The sequence below is a fragment of the Heptranchias perlo genome, chromosome 28 (assembly GCF_035084215.1).
Source record: "Heptranchias perlo isolate sHepPer1 chromosome 28, sHepPer1.hap1, whole genome shotgun sequence".
NCBI lineage: Eukaryota > Metazoa > Chordata > Chondrichthyes > Hexanchiformes > Hexanchidae > Heptranchias > Heptranchias perlo.
Genome location: NC_090352.1, coordinates 39,978,095 through 39,993,010, shown reverse-complemented (window position 1 = coordinate 39,993,010; position 14,916 = coordinate 39,978,095). Strand labels below are relative to the sequence as shown.

General features: G+C 45.3%; 1 protein-coding gene and 1 long non-coding RNA gene across 4 annotated transcripts in view; one reads left to right on the top strand and one right to left on the bottom strand.

Annotated features, from left to right (window-relative positions):
* Nucleotides 1-14,916, bottom strand: part of smg6 (SMG6 nonsense mediated mRNA decay factor) — a 323,207-nt gene that overhangs the window by 202,189 nt on the left and 106,102 nt on the right. For both annotated transcript variants that reach the window (XM_068008576.1, XM_068008577.1), the window contains exon 10: nt 11,961-12,106. In XM_068008576.1, the coding sequence (XP_067864677.1) occupies nt 11,961-12,106 (146 nt within the window). The remainder of the gene's footprint in view (nt 1-11,960; nt 12,107-14,916) is intronic.
* The window catches only part of LOC137345112 (uncharacterized), a 78,117-nt gene continuing 69,439 nt past the window's right edge, over nt 6,239-14,916 (top strand). For both annotated transcript variants that reach the window (XR_010968550.1, XR_010968551.1), the window contains exon 1: nt 6,239-6,331. This is a non-coding gene — a long non-coding RNA (uncharacterized lncRNA). The remainder of the gene's footprint in view (nt 6,332-14,916) is intronic.

Genomic DNA, 14,916 nt, shown 5'->3' with positions numbered 1-14,916 from the left:
TAAAGCATGCAGGATGTAACATACTTACAGGAGGTGCATTCAGACTTGTGCTAGCAACGTGCAAGGACACAACAGCAAACGTTGTCCTCCTGGAGTTCGCCCAGTGTGCCGACATGTAGTGCGCCCTGGGCCAGGAGGACCTAAAAGGTCCCAACCGTGACCCTTCAATATGATGAAATAACCTTGTTCTCAATTTCTGTTCCTGCTTGTTGTGAAGCTCCGATGGTTACTATGCTCCAGCAACTCCATTGATGGTTCAGCCAGTTTATCCAGGAAAGTCTCAGGTTCCACCCTCGGTCTGCGCTGCATTAGCTGATCTCAGTCAGGCCAGCAAGTGGGGTACCATAAATTCCTGCTGCTGATCCTTATCCAGTGACCCCTTCTAGAAAGTATATATGTCTTACACTTGAACCCATACATACCCACATTATCTATATTTATAGGCAGTGATGCCAATACTTGCTGTCTGGCTCACAAGGGTGATGCTCCAGAGGGCAACTGGGAGCAGTGAAATAATGGCCCAACAAGTCAGGGACAGAGGGAACAGGAGGAAAAACCAGCAAGAAAAATATGTTCTGGCACTGCCCCATCCCAATAACTAGCCCTGTAACTCTGAATGCAGGAGTTCTGCTTCCTAACAAAAGCCATTTCAGTCATTGCCTTTGTAATCAACCTAACCAAATCCACCTTTCCTTTCTCCCAACCTAGCCAAGCAAGCGCCTCTGCTTTTATTCAAACTGCCGTGTTGAGGAGAAAGAGCAGCGAGACCAACCAGAGAGTGTCCCCAGCACCTGGTGGGGCGGGGAGACGGGATCAAGGCAGACATTCAACTAAACACAAAATTAATTAAAAAGACATAAAAGAAAATGAGGGGAGTCAGATGTAGAAGCAGAGGTCGAGTGAAGTAAGCAGGTTGAACTGATGCTACAAAATTGCTGTAATATAATTGAAGAATCGACTGATTGCTCAAGCTAGTAACAGACTACTGCATTTGGAGAACCGATGACAGTACAACCAACACCAGGACTGAGTGTCAAATTGTTCACCTGCATTTGCAGATCAGAGTCAGGTTAATAGGGGCTAACTGAAGAGTTCCAACCTAGAACAAAGTATATAACAATTAAATGGATTCCACAATAGGCAGTCTGATGACGTTCACATTGAAACTGGGCATAGCTAAACGAGAAGCCTTGAGTATTAGATTAGTTCCAGGCCCCCTTTGCCTGCACTGAACCAAAATAATCACATACTACAGCCACTGGTGGATCATCCTGAATGCGTGCAGGACTAAGGATTAACATGTACTCTATAACCAACAAATACAGGATAAATTATACGGGAATGAACAGGAAATGGTTAGTGCTTTGACATATGGCAGTGTTAAGGATACAGGCTGTAAAGTTGCTGGATAAATGAGTGATCACATCTCTCCTACCGGCAGGTCCATCTGCATTGAGGGGGGGGGCGGAGGGGTTGGAGGTCTGGATACAGAGCACAGCCCTGGCAGGCGGACTCTGCACCCGAGGTTTGACTTTCTTCTGAGTGCAGACAAACCTGCAGCGTGTTTTCTGTATTTTATGTTTTTATTTCAGATTTCCTGCATTCATAGTTTTTTTTCCTTTTTATTTCACCCAGTTCTTTCCACTTCTAACGCCGCCATTATGGAGGGGTTTTTTTGCATGCATTTTTCTCAATGATTCTCATTGCCCTTTAGTTTTGTTAATGGTGACCTGATAGAGGTCTTTAAGATTATGAAAGGGTTTGATAGGGTAGATATAGAGAAGATGTTACCACTTGTGGGGGAGACCAGAACTAGGGCCCATAAATATAAGACAGTCAGTAATAAATCCAATAGGGAATTCAGGAGAAAGAGAGAGTGGTTAGAATGTGGAACTCACTACCACAAGGAGCAGTTGAGGCGACTGGCATAGATGCATTTAAGGGGAAGCTAGATAAACATATGAGGGAGAAAGGAATAGAAGGATATGTTGATGAAGTAGGGAGGGAAGAGGCTCGTGTGGAGCATAAACACCGACATGGACCTGTTGGGCCGAATGGCCTGTTTCTGTGCTGTACGTTCTATGTAATTCTATGCAATGCTTCTCACTGCCCTTTGGTTCTGTTAACCTGTTTCTTCTCTTCTCAGATTCTGATGGACCGGTTGCACATTTCTAGTATCTTCTGTTTTTGTCATCACCCATTCACACAATGGACTTTATTTGGAACTAGTTTATATATAGGCGATTGCACATGGACAATACTCTGCTTGCAACACACACTGTAAGCCAATTGCAACAAGCTTGCTTGTGTGTACATTTTTCCTCATTGGTAGACACCTGATTTATTCTTCAAGGCATGCTTAACATAGAAACTTAAAGTTGAACACTGGATTATAATGCACTGGCTGCAGCTACCTCCGATACTCCAACATATCTCAGCACTCAAGTTTACGTTTCTATATGAAGTGTGCCTCAAGGATCAGCTGTAGCATGGCTGAGAATCTGACTGATATTGCTGGGTTACTACACATTACAATCAGCTGCACTGTGCTCACCAGCACTGCAGCCTGTTTCTACAGATAGATCCAAGCTACAACAAAAACAGAACAAGCAGACCCTATGATGAACTAAAGTCAAGTCCAACGATACCACAGTAAAGCTTAACAGAAACTTGCAGTCTTTGTAACAAAGTTGAAGGAGGTGTCAAAGAGCTGTTAAAATAAGTGTCAAATGGTTCTGCTGTACTCAATGGGCTCATGGAGGGGTTTCAAAATCTGACCGCAAGGCCAATTTGAAGTAAATGGAACATGAACCCATTGGGTTTTGAATAATGTTTATAATAGTACCAGTTGTAATTATGGGGGACCTGAACTATCCTAAGCTGGACGATTATCCTAAGACAAATCTTTGTGGTCAAAATGGAGAGGAGATCTCCAAATGTATCCGGGACTCTTTTCATAATCAATATAGTACATGTCCAAGGAAGGATGCAATGCTGTATCTGGCTCGGGGTGATGAAGCAGAAGTGAGCATCCTGAAGGGAGAGCACTTGGGTATAACCTGATTAGGGTCACATTAAAAATAAATAAAGAGTCCAGGATAAAGGTGTTGGGTTGGAAATTCACTGCCTTCAGTGGGATGAAAGGGGACCTCGCCAGATTAACTGTCTGGAAAAATGGCAGTTCGAACAGCGGGCCAGCAGTGGGAGATAGTTATATAGGAGATGGATAAGGTACAGGTTAAATGCATTACAACCAGGAGTAAAGGGGCTCCATGGGTAAATAGAGGTTGGAGCAAAAATAAGGTTTAAAAATAAAGGCACTTTAAGAATGGAGGGGGAGAAGAAATGTTTTCACACAGAGAGTTATTAGAACCTGGATTGTTTTACTACAAGGGGCCATCGAGGCAAAGAATATATCACTTAAAAGGGATCCGAGTAAATATGTGAAAAGGAAGAACATAAGAGGGTATGGGTAAAGGACAGTAAAATGGGATTAGAGCAAATAGTTCCAGTTGAAGAGCTAACACTAACAGAGGCACGGGTGCTAAATAGCCTCCCTCTGCGCTGTAACTTTTACAATTTGCAGGCGGCCACTACACGTGGAGCCGACTGTACTCTGCAGCTGATGACATATTATAGCATAAACCAGGCGAATTCCTCACCTCCTGAATCTCTATTGTTACATCAGGAGCAGGGGCACACAGCGGGGAAATACGGGGAAGCAGCACACGTAGGTTATGGGTCACCACCTGAGCACCACTCCCCAGAACCTTAATCACGACATGTAAATTGCTATCTAACACAACTCTCCAGTGCTGGCTGGCATCATCCTTCAGTACCTTAAGGTTTTGAAATAAAGAGAGTGGAAACTACCAGAGAGTGGAGCTCTAGACGCATATATTGATAATGTATTTACTGTACCTTACACAGTAAAACCATGCACCAGAGGCAGCTTATAAAAAGCTTGCACAAGCCAAGTCCCTTTAGTGTAGGGGTACAGAGCAGCGGTACCCACAAAACACTCCATCATAACACACGCCCATCCCCTCTAGTCTGGTCTTTGTCCTGAACGTGATAGGGAAAGTAGAGCTTACTTTCAATTGGCATGGTGATCTTGCTGGAGGGGAGGGGATTATATAAATGGGGCCTCTGATTGTACCATCAGTACAAGAGATCCTGCTCTCCAATATCCAAATCAAATATTGCCCTTAATTTCTTTTAATCCCCATTACCTATGAATCCTACTCAACATTCTAAAATTATGAAGGTAGGAAGATAAAAACTATTTCCACGGGCCGGTTAGTCAGTAACCAGAGAGTGTAGAGAGAAATCATTATCAAAAAAAAGAGCAACATTAGAAATATGGAATATCCCATCAGAAATGGTGGTAGAAACAGGATCCATCACAGCTTTTAAAAGGGAAGTGGATAAGTATTTGAAAGAAAAATTAAAAAGTATGGGACTAAATTTGCAGGGCTGTGGGGAAAGGGATGAGTGGGACAATTGGATAGCTCTTTCAAAGAGCCAGCACAGACATGGTGGGCCAAACAGCCTCCTTCTCTGCTGTATGATTCTATGATAAAAATATAGCTCTTTCAGAACGCTAGCACGGGTGCAATGGGCCGAAAAGTCTCCTTGTGCACTGTACAACTGAATAATTCTATACTCCAGGAGAATGCCCTATATCAGGCTGATGCTGCAACAGTCACTAAGCATGGAATACTTCAACCTTTAATTGCCAATCAACTGCTCTCAAATATTAGTGGGTGGATGCCACTGAGCCATAGGACTTTGGTTCTGAACTTATTATTAGGGTGAGTTCCCGAACTCCGCCAGCTGTCTGGGAATTCGGCCGGCGGGCGAGCACTGAGCGGGAGCAGAGCAGGGCCTGTAGGGAGGGAGACAAACCAGCAATTATAACATTTTTTTTTTAAATCAGTGAAAAATCTGACAGAGCTCCTCAAGGCCGGTGAGAGCACAGCCCTGGCACGGCCTTGGGACAGGGTGCCAGCTCACCAGCCTGCCAGAAATGGCACAGGGGGATGGATCCAGGGGCCCAACGTGGGTAGAAAAAGAAAGTAAATAAACTTTTGTACAAAATGTGGGGTGGGGAGCAGGGGCAGAAAGATCAGGAGAGACAACTATTTGCCCGGAGTTTGTTCTTCTGGACAAGGATCACAAGCGCTCCGAAATGTCAGGCTCAGATCCACAAACACGCACGCCAAATCAAACCTCCCTGCTTCAAATCTATTGTGTTGATAACAATTTAATTTATTAACTAAATTCATGTGTTAGAAATCAAAAGGAATATAAATTAGTGCCTTTTTTTGTACCTCCAATAAATATCCTTTTAAAATTTCCTCAGGAAATATACTCGGTCCCACGTAAAATATTTCAATACTGATGTAAACTAAGACCACATATGTAATCTATTAATAAGCAGCCGCAGCAGAAAGGGCTGTTCGAGGAAAACTGTACATTAAAAAAGTGAATCTCATAGCTCTCCAAATTCTCAGAGAGGTAAAAAAGTCAGCCAACACAAAAAAAATCCCACATCCTGCCGATCAGTGCCAGCAAGTGAAGTGCCCAGAGTCTTATACTAGACTAATCCATGTCTGGCCAGAAATGACTAAAGTGGGGGCAAGCTAACCAGGGCTGGCAGCCTGCCACCCCAGCCGTTCTCGCTCTCCCTCTGCAGACACCAAATCCCAACAGACAGCAGTTCTTGAAACCACCAGTGTCTTATACCAGCTGCACCATGTCTGCTTCTATCAGCCCACAGTGTGGAGCTTTTCTGCAGATGTTTAACACTGTATGTGCCAGGCTCCATGTGAAGGGGGGAGCAGAATGATAAAAATACCCAGGTCCAACGGGCACGATTATTGGGGGGGAGGGGGGGGGCAGGTGGAGAGTAAAAGACAAGAAAGGGGAATAAAAGGCTAATCTTGATTTTGTGCGCTGCCTGTGGCTCTGAGTGTCTCTTGGGTGCCCTCTATTGCTGTGTTTTTCCTCAGCATATGGTGAGCGTTTGTGCAGGGTGCTGCACCTCGAGTGATTAATGGCCAATGATTGATGGTGAATTTCATACAATAATAACATAAAAATTTGTGCACAAGATATGGTTTTAATTCCAGGAACTTTAAACATTAGGAAAAAAAACAGGAACCCCCATTTACTAAATTGAGCACAGCTGAGTACAAATTGAACTTTTTTTTACATCAAAACAGTTTGCTGTGAAAAGAAAGACCACAAGACATCTTCACTAGAATTTTCACTAAAACGAAAGACTGGCCGTAAAAAGGCACAGCATCTTCTTACAAGTCAGCACAAGGTGAGTTTTCAGCAGAGACTCTCTGATTGATTGATGTACTCAGGGTGTGAGGTGCAGTGTGATTTTAATCAGTCACAAGGTGAGAGGGGAATTCACTGTGGTGCGCTCAGCCAGGAGGGGTTTGGAGAGCAGTAGTGTGAAGGCGAATGAATGTTGAGCTCTGTTAGGGTTGAAGCAGGACTCTGTAATCCCTAAATTGCAATGGATCAAGGCAGAAGCAGTCAGTGAAACCGCTGAGGCGTGGTGGTGGTGGTAAGCTAAAAGAGGCAGTGAAAATTAAGTGATAAATGTAGGAATCCCAGAGTGTACTAGGCAATAAACGGCTGCTGCACACTGAATAAACACCCTGGCCTACTTCCAAGCTGTTTATTGGTGTGCAGGAGCCATTTTTGCTGAGTACACTCTGGGATTTCTGGGTTTATTGCCATTGTACTACTCAGTAAAACTTAATACAGGATTTTTTTTTCCAAGAAACAGAAATAAAAGTTGTGATCACAACGTGTACCGCAATCCGGGGCCTCCCGTCACCCGGCGCCGCAATCCGGGGCCTCCCGTCACCCGGCGCCGCAATCCGGGGCCTCCCGTCACCCGGCGCCGCAATCCGGGGCCTCCCGTCACCCGGCGCCGCAATCCGGGGCCTCCCGTCACCCGGCGCCGCAATCCGGGGCCTCCCGTCACCCGGCGCCGCAATCCGGGGCCTCCCGTCACCCGGCGCCGCAGGGCAACGGGGGGCCCCCGATCCTAGAGCAGGGCAACGGGAGGCCCCCGATCCTAGAGCAGGGCAACGGGAGGCCCCCGATCCTAGAGCAGGGCAACGGGAGGCCCCCGATCCTAGAGCAGGGCAACGGGAGGCCCCCGATCCTAGAGCAGGGCAACGGGAGGCCCCCGATCCTAGAGCAGGGCAACGGGAGGCCCCCGATCCTAGAGCAGGGCAACGGGAGGCCCCCGATCGTAGAGCAGGGCAACGGGAGGCACCCGATCGTAGAGCAGGGCAACGGGAGGCCCCCGATCGTAGAGCAGGGCAACGGGAGGCACCCGATCGTAGAGCAGGGCAACGGGAGGCCCCCGATCGTAGAGCAGGGCAACGGGAGGCCCCGGATTACAGAAAACCTGGTTACCTTGCACATTTGCATGCAGGAACAAAGTGAGCCAATGCAGCGATTGACTCCATTGGAGTTGGGGATATCAGTTCACATCAGCTTCCGTTCTCAGGGTGGTACCAAGTGGAGGCCAGGTACTGTCCCCGGAAGGAAGGGAAGGAGAAAATAGAGGACAGCCATGCTGAGCCACTCACACACCACCTAGTGGCCACTCACACAGTAATATACTGGCATGGATAAAGGATTGGTTAACTAACAGAAAACAAAGAGTCAGGATAAATGGGTCATTTTCAAAATGGCAATCTGTAACTAGTGAGGTGCCGCAGCCTCAACTATTTACAATATATATCAATGGATACTAAGGAGCTTTTTCCCTTCGTTGCGGGTTCTATAACAAGGGGACATAGATTCAAGGTAAAAGGCGGGAGGTTTAGAGGGGATTTGAGAAAGAACTTTTTCACCCAGAGGGTGGTTGGAGTCTGGAACTCACTGCCTGAAAGGGTTGTGGAGGCAGGAACCCTCACAACATTCAAGAAGCATTTGGATGAGCACTTGAAATGCCATAGCATACAAGGCTACAGACCAAATGCTGGAATATGGGATTAGAGTAGACAGGGCTTGATGGCCGGCGCGGACACGATGGGCCGAAGGGCCTCTATCCGTGCTGTATAACTCTATGACTCTATGACTTGGATGAAGAAACAGAGTGTCTTGTGGCCAAATTTGCTGATGATACAAAGTTAGGTGGAAAAGCAAGTTGCGATGAGGACACAAAGTGTCTGCAAAGGGATATTGACAGTTTAAGCGAATGGGCAAAAATTTGGCAGATGGAATATAATGTGGGAAAATGTGATGTCATTCACTTTGGGAGGAAAAATAAAAAAGTAAAATATTACTTGAATGGAGAAATACTACAAAATGCTACGGTACAGAGGGATCTGGGTGCCCTCGTACATGAAACACAAAAAGTCAACATACAGGTGCAGCAGGTAATCCGGAAGGCAAACGGAATGTTGGCCTTTATTTCTGGGGGGATGGAGTATAAAAGCAGGGAAGTCATGCTACAACTGTACAGGGTGCTGGTGAGACCACACCTGGAGTACTGCGTACAGTTCTAGTGCCCTTATTTAAGGAAGGACATACTTGCATTGGAAGCAGTTCAGAGAAGGTTCACTAGGTTGATTCTGGGTATGGAAGGGTTGTCTTATGAGGAAAGACTGAACAGGTTGGGTCTATACTCATTGGAGTTTAGAAGAATGAGAGGAGACCTTATTGTAACATACAAGATTCTGAGGGGACTCGATTGGGTAGATGCTGAGAGGATGTTACCCCTCATGGGGGAATCTAAAACTAGGAGCGGGGGCATAGTCTCGGAATAAGGGGTCGCCCTTTAAGACAGAAATGAGGAGGAATTTCTTCTCCCAGAGAGTCCTGAATCTTTGGAATTCTTCACCCCAAAAAGCTGTGGAGGCTCAGTCATTGAATACATTCAAGGCTGAGTTAGACAAATTTTTGATCAGCAAGGGAGTAAAGGATATGGGGAAAGGGCGGGAAAGTGGAGTTGAAGTAAAAATCAGATCAGCCATGATCTCACTAAATGGCAGAGCAGGCTCGAGGGGCCGAATGGCCTACTCCTGCTCCTATCTCTTATGGTCTTATGGTCACTCGTAGAACAGCACAGGCTGAGGCATGGGAGCTGGTAGAAATCAATAAGGAAGCAAGGGAGAAAACTAATTTAAAAAGGAGACTTGTCCTTTAAACAAAATATAAACTTCTCCTTCATCTGCATTTATCTTGTACTTTACCTCAAAGATATAACCATGCCCAAGTAGTAGGTCCATGCTTACTTTCTGCAGTATAGCCTCACAATGCAATCCTGGTGACATACCGATCGCACTGCATTCTGGGGTGGGGACACACATGGAAAGAAAAGGCTTTTTTTTTAAGAAAACTTTCTCCATTGTGATAAAAAAAAGTGCGTTTTTGTATTGAAAATGATGCCGATCTGGGATCTGCAGTTTTTATCATTCCCAGATGTGAAAAAAGAAATTGAGGATAGGCAATGGGGAAAAAAGGAATGCCCTGTTTATTGTGTCAGAACTGAACTGGTTATATTCACTCACTCCTGAGTTTCCAGTTCATGCAGCAGGTGTGGAGATAAATTTATTTTAATCCATCATATTTTTAAAATTGCGTTTTAATGTGTCTCTTATACGTGTCTGGGTCATTTCAGGGCTGCCCCTCCCCAGACATGACCGTCTAACATTTGGAAAAATTCCCTCTGCAGATTTAGAGTGTTGAATGAAGCGACCTGCTCAAGTACCTTGTTCGAAAGCAAGCTGTGGAGCTCCTGCAAATAGTCGGCTCCCCACAAGACAAACAAAAAAGAATTAGGAAAAACTGCCAAGTTTGCCAGCTGTTGCAGGAAAACATCTCCCATTCCACACCATATAGGCTGGCGGCCGGAAGCAGCCATTCTCCCTCCTTCCTCTTCTCCACCCCAGGTGTCACTGGCTGCAGCAAGCAGTGTCTCCCCCCGCTTTCCACTCTACCAAGGTGACTCTGGCTGCTGACTGGAGTGTCAGTTTACATGCTGAGTTCTGACTGCCGAAACCACTGACAGACACCAGTTAGTGAGCTATTTTTAAATAGTTCTGACTTAATGTGGCACATAACAGGTGAAAAAACTGGACATAACTGAGGAAAAATATACCTACTTTTATACAGCACCACGTCACATCTGTCAAACACCCTGAAGTGCTTCACTCATTAGTTTTTATGCTATAGTAACTATTAAGCAGGAAAATGGGAATGTAACAAATTAGGCAAATTGGAAACCCAGCTGTGACTTTTTGGTGACTTGCTCAGTAAGTGAGGTGTTGGGTGAGTAGAAATGCACTTCAGGCCTCGGCTGGGCTGCCCTCTATTACCCCTATTATCTTTATTTGCTACTGAACCGTTGGCTGCCAGCATAATAACAAGAAAAGCTTGCATTTAATGCAGAAAAGCGTCTCAAGTTGCTTCAGAGACATGAGGGAAACAAACATCGAGCCAAAGGAGGAGGCACGACCAAAAGCTTGGTCAAAGAGGTGGGTTTTAATGAGGGTCTTAAACAAGGAAAGGGAGCTGGCGAGGCGGAGGGGTTTGGGGAGGGATTCCAGAGTGGGACCTAGGCAGCTGCAGACACAGCTGCCAAAGGAATATAAGAACATAGGAACAGGAGCAAGCCATTCAGCTCGAGCCTGTTCTGCCATCCAATGAGATCATGGCTGCTCTGTATCCTAACTCCATTAACCAGTCTTGGCTCCATATCCCTTAATATCCTTGGCTAAAGGTGGGGCAAATAGAGGATGAATGCAAAAGAAGCAGGAGTCAGGAATGGAGAGTTCGGGGGAGGATTGTAGGAGGTTACAGATATAGGATGGAGCAAGGCCATGGAGGGATTTAAACATGAGGATGAGAATTTTAATTTGAGATGTTGGGGAACCGGGAGCCATTGCAGATCAGCAAGGAGTGATGGGTGAGCAAGATTTGGAGCTAGATCGGATACAGGCAGCAGAGTTTTGGACAAGCTGGAGTTTATGGAGGATGGGAGGCCAGCCAAGAGAATGTTGGAGGAATCAAGTATAGAGGTGACAAAAGTATGGATGAGTGTTTCAGCAGCAGATGGGCTGAGGTAGGAGTGGAGGAGGACAATGTTACGGAGGTGGAAGTAGGCAGTCTTCCTGACGGAAAGGAAATGGGGACGGAAACTCAGCTCAGGGTTAAATAGGACACCAAGCTTGCAAACTGTCTGGTTCAGTCCCGCTTTGGACACTTAAAGGATGCAAAGTGGCAGATAAAGAATATAAAAGTTTACATGCAACTGATGCTCTTTTATATATTTCTAGCACCCAACTCTCCCTCTCCCATGGGCATTCAGTAATATAATTCTCTCCAGTTATAACATTGGAGATGTGGTCTGGGTAAAGCTGTTTGGGAGCCTCACTCATTTTGTCACAACATTTTTGGTATTTCTCGATGTAATTCTTTCCCGATCTGCACCACTTATACCATGCAACCTGTGCTGTCATTCTTAGGGCAGCCCGTGAGGCTGTGAACAGGTACACGCACCTCCCCTTTCCTTATTGGGCAGAGACAGTATTTCAAAAAGTAAAACTCTTACCAGTTCACTCCGTTTCAAACGTTCCCCGTCAATAATCTTAGACATTACATATATCACCTACCTGAAAATTATGGAATATATAACTGAACAGAGTGAGAGAGAAAGGCAAGGAGAAAAGCTCGAGGGAGATGTTTGACAGCCGTGATAAGGGAAGATATAAATCGGATTTCAATTATGTTTTCCACCTACCTGTTGGTGGAGAGAGATAGGACTGTGACGGATTAAAAAGGGAGAAAAGGTGATGCACATGATGGGGCTCGATATTCTTTTCTCATTTCCTTCTTTGTAGCATTTACCTCTTGTAAGTTGAAGCTATTGCTGTGTAATTCAAGAAATAAAGTTACAAATCAGAAGTACGGCTTACCTTTGAGCTGGGAGTGATGCACTGCGAACATGTTTATAGCCATGAGCTGCAGCATGCGGGTGTTACCGATGGGGGATGGGCTGTGCTGAAGTAAAGCTCTGAATTCCTTCAGAACATTTGAAGCCACTGACGGGAAGGTCTCCATTCTGCAACAGAAACACAAAGTACTTGCATTTATGTAGCATCTTTCACAACATTACTCCATAGCGCTTTACAGCTAATGAAGTACTTTTCTGAAGTGTAGTCTCTGCAGTAGGGAAACGCGGCAGCAAATTTGCACGCAGCAAAGTCGCACAAACAGCAATGAGATCATCTGTTTTAGTGATTTTGGTTGAGGGATAAATTTTGGCCAGGACACCGGGGAAAACTCCCTTGCGCTTCTTCGAATAGTGCCATGGGATCTATTACATCCACCTGAGAGGGAAGACAGGGTTTTGGTTGGATGTCTGATTTGAAAGGAGTGTCAGCCCAGATTATGTGCTCAAGTCTCTGGAGTGGGGCTTGAACCCACAACCTTCAGACTCAAAGCCCAGAGTGCTATCCACTGGACCAAGGCTGACACCAAAGGGAAAACCAATGAAAGTATTGGCAAATGAGTAACTATTACACCTACAGTATGTACATCCAAGTTAATCAACCTTAGACTAACACTCTATGCACATCAACGTTAATAACCATTGCACAGTGGAGTATTGAACAGAAAGAAAGTTACACATATTTACAAGAACCTCTGTTTAATGGAGCTTAAAAAATTAAAAATTCAGGAATATATTGGCAGAGGCGAGAAATAATCATAGAATCACACAAAGGTTACAGCACGGAAGGAGGCCATTCAGTCCATCGAGTCCACGACGGCTACATGCAAGAGCAATCCATCTAGTCCCATTCCCCCTAGTCCCACTCCCCCGCCCTATCCCCGTAGCCAGACAAATTTTTTCCTTTCAAGTACTTATCCAGTTCCCTTTTGAAGGCCATGATTGAATCTGCCTCCACCACCCCCTCAGGCAGTGCATTCCAGATCCTAACCACTCGCTGTGTAAAAAAGTTTTTCCTCATGTCACCTTTGGTTCTTTTGCCAGTCACCTTAAATCTATGTCCTCTGGTCTGGTTCTTGACCCTTCTGCCAATGGGAATAGTTTCTCTCCATCTACTCTGTCTAGACCCTTCATGATTTTGAATACCTCTATCAAATCTCCTCACAACCATCTCTGTTCCAAGGAGAACAACCCCAGCTTCTCCAGTCTATCCACGTAACTAAAGTCCCTCATCCCTGGAATCATTCCAGTAAATCTCTTCTGCACCCCCTCTAAGGCCTAGTCATCTTTCCTAAAATGCGGTGCCCAGAACTGGCCACAATATTCCGGTTGTGGCCAAACCAAAGGTTCATCATGACTTCCATACTTTTGTACTCTATGTCCCTATTTATAAAGCCCTGGATCCCATATGACTTTTAACCTCTTTCTCAACCTGCCCTGCCACCTTCAACGATTTATGCACATATACCCCCAGATCCCTCTGTTCTTGTACCCCCTTTAGAGTTGTGCCCTTTGGTTTATATTGCCTCTCCTCGTTCTTCCTACCGAAATGTATCACTTCACATTTTTCTGGGTTAAATTTCATCTGCCACGTGTCCGCCCATGCCACCAGCCTGTCTATATCCTCTTGAAGTCTATCACTATCCTCCTCACTGTTTACAACCTTTCCACATTTTGTGTCATCTGTAAATTTTGAAATTGTGCCCTGTACACCCAAGTACAAGTCATTAATATATATCAAGAAAAGCAGTGGTCCCAGTACCTGGGGAACACCACTGTACACTTCCTTCTTGTCCGAAAAACAATCGTTCACCGCTACTCTCTGTTTCCTGCCACTTAGCCAATTCTGTATCCATGTTGCTATCGCCCCCTTTATTCCATGGGCCGCAATCTTGATAAGCCTACCGTGCGGCACTTTATCAAACTCCTTTTGAAAGTCCATGTACACCACATCGCCCTAATCTACCCTCTCTATTATCTCATCAAAAAAATTCTATCACGATTTGCCTTTAACAAATCCGTGCTGGCTTTCCCTAATCAATCCACACTCGTCCAAGTGACTGTTAATTCTGTCCTGGATTATCGTTTCTAAAAGTTTCCCCACCAGAGGTTAAACTGACTGGCCTGTAGTTGCTGGGTTTATCCTTTTTTGAACAAGGGTGTAAACATTTGCAATTCTCCAGTCCTCTGGCACCACCCCCAGTATCTACGGGTGTTTGGAAGATTATGGCCAGTACCTCTGCAATTTCCACCCTTACTTCCCTCAGCAACCTAGGATGCATCCCATCCGGATCGGGAGAATTATCTACTTTAAGTACAGCCAGCCTTTCAAGCACCTCCCCTATTAATTTTTAGCCCATCCAGTATCTCAACTATATCTTCCTTTACTAAGACTCTGGCAGCATCTTCTTTCTTGGTAAAGACAGATGCAAAGTACTCATTTAGTACCTCGGCCATCACCTCTGCCTCCATGAGTAGATCTCCTTTATGGTCCCTAATCGGCCCCACCCCTCCTCTTACTACCCGTTTACTATTTATATGCCTATAGAAGACTTTTGGATTCCCTTTTATGTTGGCCGCCAGTCTATTCTCATACTCTCCCTTCGCCCCTCTTATTTCCTTTTTCACTTCCCCTCTGAACTTTCTATATTCTGCCTGCTTCTCACTTGTGTTATCAACCTGATATCTGTCATATGCCCCTTTTTTCCATTTCATCTTACTCACTATCTCTTTTGTCATCCAGGGAGCTCTGGCTTTAGTTGCCCTTTCTCCCTCGTGGGAATGTGCCTAGACTGTACCCGAACCATCTCCTCCTTAAAGGCTGCCCACTGTTCAATTACAGTTTTGCCTGCCAATCTTTGATTCCAATTTACCCGGGCCAGATCAGTTCTCATCCCATTGAAATTGGCCCTCCTCCAATT